Source organism: Scyliorhinus canicula, chromosome 1 (assembly GCF_902713615.1).
Source record: "Scyliorhinus canicula chromosome 1, sScyCan1.1, whole genome shotgun sequence".
NCBI lineage: Eukaryota > Metazoa > Chordata > Chondrichthyes > Carcharhiniformes > Scyliorhinidae > Scyliorhinus > Scyliorhinus canicula.
In genome coordinates, this window is record NC_052146.1 from 155,033,299 (window position 1) to 155,042,952 (window position 9,654).

Sequence of the window (9,654 nt, forward strand, 5' to 3'; positions counted from 1 at the left end):
TTTTAACTCTTGTGAAATCTATTTCTTTGTTCATTAGTCCAAAAAAAGTAGAAATGGTTGAACTCGGGAGCATTTAGGCAAGACTGATCATTGCTTGAAAGACCAGGTATCACAACGTGACAAAGTTTGGGTTGAGTGAATCTGAACCAATTCAGAAATAAGCGAAACATGTGACTGCGATCCCTTCAGGAAAGCTTTCTTTAAATTTCTGGAAAAGTGCTCAATTAAAAAAGTCTATTCCCCTTCTCCACCACACAAAGCGGAGAACCATCTCGTGTTAATCAATTCACATGATAAATGTCTTGTTCAAAGATAAGTTATAAGGAAGTCAAGATGTGAAAACATCCATGAGAGAGAGAAAGTTATAACGAGGGAATCAGAGAGAGTTTTAAACTGAATAATCATGGGGGCAAGGGATCAAATTTGGGAAGATGTGGGACACCAGAGTAGAGACAAGGCGTAGAGCAAAAGCTATTAATATGGGTAAAGATAAACAGACCACGACAGGAAAGGACAGTGCTTATAAACCTAAGAGTAAATCAGCCGCTAAGGCTAGATGCTACAAAAATAATAAAAAGGACAAAACTAAAGGCTCTGTATCCTAAACATATGTAGCATTCAAAACAAAAACAGATGAACTGACAGTGCAAATTGAGGTTTGCTGATGACACAAAGATAGGGATGAACATATATTGTGAAGAGGATTTAAGAGGCTACAAAGGGACACAGATAGCTTAAGTGAGTGAGCAATGATCTGGCAAATGGAATATAATGTGGGCAAATGGAAATTGTCCATTTGGCAGAAAGAATAATAAACCTCATTATCAAAATGTGAGATTGCAGAGCTTTGAGGTGCAGAGGACTGTGAATGTCCCAGTGCATGGATCACAAAAGGCTACAGGTACAGAAAGTAATTAGGAAAGCACCGGTGGTACAGTGGTTAGCACAGCTCCAGGGTCCCGGGTTCAATTCCGGCAAACTTGGGTGACTGTCTCTTTGGAGTTTGCATTTTATAACGATAATAATAATCTTTATTGTCACAAGTAGGCTTACATTAATACTGCAATGAAGTTACTGTGAAAAGCCCCTAGTTGCTACATTCCAGCACCTGTTCTGGTACACCGAGGCCGAATTCAGAATTTCCAATTCACCTGACAGCACGTAGTTCAGGACTTGTGGGAGGAAACCGGAGCACACGGAAGAAACCCACACAGACACGGGGGAAGAACGTGCAGACTCCGCACAGACAGTGAACCAAGCCGAGAATCGAACCCGAGACCCTGGCACTGTGAAGCCATAGTGCTAACCACTATGCTACCTCTCCCCGTGTCTGCGCGAGTTTCCTCCAGGTGCTCCGATTTCTTCCCACAGTCCAAAGATGTGCAGGTTAGGTGGATTGGTTATGCGAAATTGCCCCTTATTGTCCAAAAGGTTAGGTTGGGTTACAGTGATGGGGTGGAGGCGTGGGAAGTAGGGTACTCTTTCCAATTGCCAGTGCAGACTTGATGGGCCGAATGGCCTCCTTCTGCACTGTAAATTCTAGGATTCTATGAAGTTATGCTTCAGTTGCACATGGCAATGGTGAGACCACATCTGGAGTATTATGTACAATATTCGTCTCCTTTTTTAAGGAAAATGTAAAATGTGTTAGAGGTAGTTCAGAGAAGGTTTACTGGACTAATACTAGGAATGAGCAGGTTGTCTTATGAAGAAAGGTTCTAGACATTGTATCCACAAGAATTTAGAAGAGTAAGAGGAGACTTAATCAAAACCTTTTAAGATCCAGTGGTGTCTTGAAGGGGGGGATGTGGAAGGGATGTTTCCTCTTGTGGCAGAATCTAGAACTGCGGGTCACAGTTTAAAAATAAGGGGCTGATCATTTAAAACAGAGATTAGGAGAAATTTCTTTTCTCAGAGGGTCGTGAATCTCTGGAACTCTCTTCCTCAAAGGCAATAAAGTAGACTTAGATAAGATTCCTGATTAACAAGGGGGCGAAAGATTATTTGCATAGGCAGCAATGTGGGGTTGAGGTTACAAGCTGATCCGCCATGATCTTATTGAATAGTGGAACAGGCTCAAGGGACCAAGTGGACTACTCCTGCTCCTTTTTTTGTATGTTCGATTAATATCAGCAGAGGAGGAGGATTAGCGAAATTTAAGAGTCTAAAAGCCCACTAATCCTGGCCTGCATCCTAAAATTCTAAAAGGCTGCTGCAGAGACTGGATGCACTGATTATGATTTCAACATTCTCTCAATACCAGAACGTTTCCAAATGCAACAACACTACAACGTAACATGGTTTACAAAAGGGAAATCAAGCTTGGCAAATTTATTGGGAGTTATTTTATGGAAGTAACTAATAGGGTAGATAAAGAGAAACTAATAGCTGTTAGCATACTTGGATTTTCAAAACATTAAACTCAAAATAAGAGTTGGAGGCAATTTATTAGAATGGAGGATTGGTCGACAGGAAGCAAAAGGAAGGTAGGTATAAGTGGTGCATTTTCAGGTTCGCAGGATTGCTGCAAGGGTACTGGGGCCTCAACTATTTACAATCTATATTAATGACTTGGACAAAGGGACCAAGAGTAACATATCCAAGTTTGCTAATGACACAAATCTGTGTGAAGCACACAGAGGTTGCAGAGGGATCCCAACAGGTTGAGTAGGCAACAAGGTGGCAAATGGAGTGTCATGTCAGGTTATTCACTTTGGTAATAAGGATACCAAAACAAAATAATTTTTAAAAGGCATGAAAAATTTTAACACAGAGAAAGACTTGGGTGTACACGTACAAGGGGCACAAAGTTAGCAGGAAAGCACAGAACGTAGTGTTGGGTGGGGTTACTGGGTTATGGGGATAGGGTGGAGGTGTGGGCTTGGGTTACTATACCATACCTGGAGTACTATGCACGGTTTTGGTTTCCATGAAAGAATATCCTTTGCATTGGAGGTGGTACAGTAAAGATTTGTTAGATTGATCCCTGGGAGTACTGGTCTGCGACAGACCATGCTAGACAGCTGGTTTAAGATGCAGAACAAGGCCAGCAGCATGGATTCAATTCCCATCCCAGCTGAGAATTCTGAATTCTCCCTCTGTGTACCCGAACAGGCGCTGGAATGTGGTGACTAGGGGCTTTTCACAGTAACTTCATTGCAATGTTAATGTAAGTTTATCTACTTGTGACAATAAAAAGATTATTTATATGTAAACTCTGCTGTTTAGAAGAATAAAAGGTAACTTAACTTACCTATAGAGTGTATTAAATGCTTTTTCACAACCCTGCACGTCACACTCGAATGGCTTTTCCTTGGTGTGAACTCGTACGTGGATTTTTAGGCTGTACGAGGTGAGAAAGGCCTTTCCACAGCCCTGCTGATTGCAAACAAATGTATATTCACCACGGTGAGTCTTCTGATGTGTCCGCAGATTCCCTGCTGTGCTGTACGTACGTGGGCAGCCTTCAAATGTGCACTGATATCGTTTTACCTTGGCGGGGGGAAAGAGGACAAAGATTATTACAATATTACACTTTCCAGCTGGAGTTTATACAGTCAACATCTGTCATGGTTTAAATTGCAACAACCCACCAAACAGCTTTACACGAATATGTCCTGATGCAATATCCTTATTCCCAAGTGGACATGTTTAACTGATGGCCGAGGAAGTAAATTAAGCTTCCAATAAAGGATGGCAAAGAAACTTTGAACAAAAGGAAAGAGCCCATGGGTGCAGCCACAGCAACAACAATGGCGTACGCCTGGCTGGTCGCAAACACGCCCCTGTATGTTTTGATACCATGGGGCCACAGGTAAATAGTCAATCAGTACAGTTGCGGTAACCGATTACTGGAGACCCAACGTTAAAAGGCCTCGCAGCTGTATATATGTTTCCTGTGCATTCATACCTGATTACTCGGATTTTTCTTTTGTCGTTTTATTTTTCTGTTTGTATTTTTTTTTCTTTTGCCTTTTTGCAACGTTGTCACAATCAAATGCAAAAAAACAATAAAAAATATATATTTTTTTAAATTCTCATCCTTGTGTTTGAGTTGGTTACTTCCCAAATCATTTCCCTTTTACTCCCAATCTCCATTCCCACAGCCACCACAGGTTGCTTTCTTAACCATGGCCTCTTGTCTATTCTGTCCCCTACCCACCCATCATCCTAACATAAGGTTCATCAACTGTATCTCTCCCCTGACCCCCATGACACCATTTAGTAGTCCTGTTGTTAGCTGTCTAGATTCCTGGCTCTGAAATTCGCTCCCTAAATCCTTTCATCTCCCTCTCTTTAATCCCCCAGTGTGACTTTCTTTTGTTGCCACAGTCCCAGATGACCACAGGCTGCTCTCCCCTTTTGAGGGTGAGAACTGACAAACAGTGATTTAACGTAAGGATCACAACATCTCAGGTGAGAGGCAAGGTTGAGAAGGCAGGGCCCTCATGAATAATCTCAGCCGGTACAGGAATTGAACCCGCATCACAAACTCTGCATCACAAACCAGCCAACTATGCTAAACCGGTCCCACTGTGCCTCAACAATTAGAGCAGGATTGGTGAACACTGCTGAGGGAGGTCAGGAACCACAAGTGGAGGCTACGCTTTTGATCATTGTTCCCAACATTTCCTCCTTTGGCTCAGCATCAATTTATGTTTGATTACGCCAGAGGTACCATGTGGATATCAGTAAAAAGTTGGTAATGCCGTAGAAATCACACCAATTGGTGCCTTAACTATGCAAACTGGCCGCCTGCCTCTGTGCAGCACTCACCCAATTTGCTTTCCAGGATATCCTGCAGAAGCTCCCTAGCAGCAGAAACAGTTTGGGGAACTGTCCTGCTTGATTCCACCCTATTCCACAGGGGCTGGTTTAGCTCACTGGGCTAAATCGCTGGCTTTTAAAGCAGACCAAGGAGGCCAGCAGCACGGTTCGATTCCCGTACCAGCCTCCCCGGACAGGAGCCGGAATGTGGCGACTAGGGGCCTTTCACAGTAACTTCATTGAAGCCTACTCATGACAATAAGTGATTTTCATTTTCATATATTCCCAGCCTGGCAGCAAAAGGCCAGGAAACATCAGCCCCAGGTTTCTCAATCATTTACTACTTTAAAAAAAAAAAAATTTGGAGTACCCAATTCAATTTGTTTTCCAATTAAGGGGCAATCTAGCGTGTTCAATCCACTTACCCTGCACATCTTTGGGTTGTGGGGGCGAAACCCACATAAACACAGAGAGAATGTGCAAACTCCACATGGACAGTGACCCAGAGCTGGGATCGAACTTGGGACCTCGGCGCCGTGAGACTGCAATGCTAACCATTGCACCACCGTGTCGCCTTCAATCATTTACTTCTAAAGAGCCAGCTATCACAAAACAACAGTTCAGGAGCTGTAACCAATTCAGAAACAAAAAAAAAACTAGATAAAGTTCAATTTAGCATAGTTTTCTCCCATTTTCCAGCAAATGAGTAGACTGCCCCATGCTGAATCATTGTCTGTTCATAAAGCTAATTATGACCATCCACAAATTATACTGGAGCTTTAACTTTTCAAAAATCTAATGTGTTTTTTTTTTGCTCAAGGTGAGGGTAAGAATAACTCAGGAACACTCAGTCAAATTTCCCTCTTTTTGGCCATACCAACCTCAACAGTTGGTTCAACCCCGGTCTAAACAGCTACTTGCCACACCAAGACCTGACAGTTATGTTTAATGCTTGCCGCACAATTAATCAAGACTAATCCTATTGCAATTCAGATTTTTTAAGCATTGGCACAAGTTGGGCTGAATTTAAACCTGATGCGGACCAGAGATCCATAATTAGTTTCATTTTCTACTCATTTCTATTTTCCTCCAAATTCCACTCCAGAATAATATGACAACTCTTCAGTTCAATACTAACAAAGCTTTGCACTGTGAGATGGACTACCTTTTGGTTGAGTCATTAGGGCAAGGACCAATTTATCTACACTGACAGGCACAAGATATCCCAGAGAATCCATAGAACGCGCAGGGTGTCCAGTTCATCATGGTCCAAACCATTATGCATCTCTCAACGAACTCCACCAAAACCAGCGTATCAGATTTGTATATACTTGATTTTGATATAGGGAAATGGACCACAATTTCTGCCAATGCCACAGTGACTTTACGTAATTAATTCATTGGACGTGGAGCAATTTGAGCAGCTCAGTCCTGAGAAATAGGAGGATGATATCAATTAAAGTTATTTTTTTGTACCCTAGGAAAACTAGGAGAATGAAGCAAGTGGTTCTGGCTGCAGAGGGTTCTGTTTGGCCCCTATGGCAAGGTGACAAGATGAATATATGCATTTTAAGTCACATTAGTGCACAGGAAGAGGAGCTGCTTACAGGCACAATGTTCAAAATTAAAGAAAGAAAATATTGAGTAAAATCTAAGCCTCATACTTTCTAGATGTGAGGGCATGAAACTGGAGGAAATCAGCAATGCAATGAGTGCACAGATTATTTGAGAAGCAAGGAGTTACTACAGCAATATGTTTTACAGCGAGTGATATGCTAAACAGAATCTTCCTGCAATCAACTGTTAATTATTCCTCGTAAGGTTGTACTCAAGCCATTTACTAGAGCAGTGCTGCTCTGTGATTGCACTAAATAATGGATTTAGCCTAACAGAAAGGAAGCCGATTTCCAACAGAACAAAATTAACATGGCAGTGAGGACAGAGTTCAGGACTGCTTATGCTCCGAGACATCATTTGAACCACTTGTTAGATTAAAGCTTTGCAATTCATTTCCAGTAATCTATTATTTATTTGAAAATGAGCTCCAGTTGGCATCATTCCCATTGGAGCACATGGTTCAAGGAAGTGTGATTTTACTGCAGCTCTGCTGAATACTTGCAGGAAATGTCAAAGTGACATTCAGAGGGCAATGCACAGGATGCTATATTTTTAAAAATAATTCTTCATGAATGCTCTGATTTAGTCAATAATGACAGGACTGCCCTGCTTCAGAGATATACTGTGTGGAATTTACATGAATAATGAACTAGCAGCACTGATTATATGTTGCTCTAATTAAAGTTATACAAGGAATTAGTTTCTGGTCTTCATAGAATTTACAGTGCAGAAGGAGGCCATTCAGGCCATTGAGTCTTCACTGGCTCTTGGAGCACCCTACCCAAGACCACACCTCCACCCCGTCCCCGTAATCCAGTAAACCAACCTAAGCCGTTTTGGACACTAAGGGCAATTTAGCATGGCCAATCCACCTAACCTGCACATCTTTGGACTGTGGGAGGAAATCAGAGCACCCAGAGGAAACGCACACAGACACGGGGAGAATGTGCAGACTCTGCACAGACAGTGACCCAAGGCGGGAATCGAATCTGGGACAGAGGGCTGTGAAGCTATGGTGCTAACCACTGTGCTATCACATACAATGTGCTGAGAATTTCATGGCTAACAAAAGTACCTTCAGCATATCAAATTTTATACAAAAGAACCAGCTGAATACACACAGCCCAGATGACAAATTAGCCCATTTTGCAGATTTGTTGAGGCACACTGCAGGAACGTAATGGTGCGCAACACAGGTAATACTTTTTAAATTCAATGTAAAGGGCCCAAAACTGGCATGTGACCTGCTCAGCCAACAGAACTGTAATTGAGTAAAACTCCTGACCACTTGTACACAAGAATGCAGATCCCATGCCAATGTTAGGGACGGGGTCATTACCAAAGACCAGGCAGCCCAGGTTGTTGGTGCACCAAAAGCACCCATCCCATCAACTGCCCACAGCTGCTTTCATAGTGGATCTTCGTGGTGAGAGGTAGGAAAGCTGAGCAAAGTAAGAATTCAGTGTCACGGCTGAAACAGTAATTGATGTCTCTCGTGTCTTCAATGACAGTCAAATCCGTCACTGCCATTGGATCAAAATCTTTGAACTGCCTTCCTGGTAGGACACATGGACTGCAAAAAGTTCAAGAAGGCAGCTCACCATAACCTTCTCAGGGGCAATTAGGGATGGGAAATAAATGCTGGCCTAACCACTGATGTCCAGATCCCACGAATGAATAAAAAAATCCCCGAGTGGAATTTAGGGCTGAAGATAAATCCACCTGAAACTCAAATGCATCTTCACCGTGCCTATTCTGTGCAATTTTGACAGTAAAAGGTCGGCAATAAACGGAGTTCCTAAAGGTCCCAATTAGTTTTAAAATTGGGTATTTGGGAAACGACTTGAAAACAACATAAAAATTGAGGCAAAATGGCTACATGAAACATTTCAGGATTGCTCACTTAATGCCATTGAAGCACAGACAATTATTAGAAGAAATCCATGTTCCCACTAAATTACATACTTCTCAGGGAGGTAAACAATAGGCTTGTATTCGGATTGGGATTTATCCACCTGTGAAGCAACACTTTTTCCAGCCTTTTGCAAGCCAATATGAATTGAAATAAATATCAAACAGGTAACTGGGCTTGGAAAACCAATCTAAAAGAAACCACTTTGTTTGACGTATCTGGAAATATCACTATCCATTCTTCCTCCCCATTGTGTTACACCAAGCCAATGCAAATTAGTTCCAGAGGCAAATAATAAGTGAAATTGCCGAGCAAAGGTTAACACAAAGTCCATGGACAATTGTACAACAAACAGGAGGTTATGACATTTCAGAATTCCCTGGATTCTGGAAGGATCTCGGTGCTTGAAACACGCTATTGTGATACCCCTATTCAAAAAGGGAGAGGCGCAAAAAGTAGGAAACTATAGACTGCTTAGCTTGATCTCTGTGGTGGGGAAGTTGCTGGAATCGATCATGAAGGAGGAGATGACTTAGCATTTGGAAAGACAAAGCTCAACTCATCATTGTCAGCATGGTTTAATGAGGGCTAAGTCATGCATTCCAAATTTGCTCGAGTTCTTGGAGGACGTAACCAGCAAGGTACATAATGGAGAACTTGTGGATGTGGTATATCTAGACTTCCAGAAGGCGTTTGAGAAGGTTCCACATAGAAGACTGATCCGGAAGATGCGATTGCAGGGTATTGGGGGTAACGTACTAGATTAGATTGAGGATTGACTGACTGACAGAAAGCAGAGAGTCGGGATAAATGGATTCTTCTCTGGCTGGTGAACTATAACTAGCGGGATGCCACACGGGTCAGTCCTCAGACCTCAACTGTTTACAATTTATATAAATGATCTTCCAGCAGGCACAGGGTGTAATTTGCAGACGATACTAAAATAGGTGAGAAAGCAGACAGTAAAGAGGAAATAAAGATTTTACAGACTGATATAGATAGGCTAGGATATTGGGCCATAATTTGGCAGGTGACGTTATCTGTTTTGGCCGAAAAAAATAGAAGGAGAAATTATCTAAATGGAAAGCAGATTCAAGATGCATCTGGTCAGGAGGATCTGGGTGTCTTTATTCATGAATCACAGAAAGTCAGTATGCAGATACAGCATGTAATTAAAAAGCAAATAGGATGTTAGCATTTATTGCAAAAGAAATGGAGTATATAAAAGTGGCGAAGTATTGTTGCAATTGTATAGGGTGTTGGTGAGACCACATATGGATTAGTGTATCCAGTTTGGGTCTCCTTATTTGAGGAAGGATGTGGTTGCAATAGAGTCAGTTCAGAGGAGGTTCACCAGA

The 9,654-nt window shown here is 42.0% G+C and overlaps 1 protein-coding gene across 1 annotated transcript in view; it reads right to left on the reverse strand.

Moving 5' to 3' along the window:
- mtf1 (metal-regulatory transcription factor 1) overlaps window positions 1–7,914 on the reverse strand; it is a 94,822-nt gene extending 86,908 nt beyond the window's left edge. The window contains exons 1-2 of the mRNA XM_038789983.1: window positions 7,765–7,914; window positions 3,254–3,492 (exon numbers count right to left, since the gene is read on the reverse strand). Coding sequence (XP_038645911.1) covers window positions 3,254–3,492; window positions 7,765–7,914 — 389 coding nt within the window. The remainder of the gene's footprint in view (window positions 1–3,253; window positions 3,493–7,764) is intronic.
- Window positions 7,915–9,654: the final 1,740 nt, after the last annotated feature.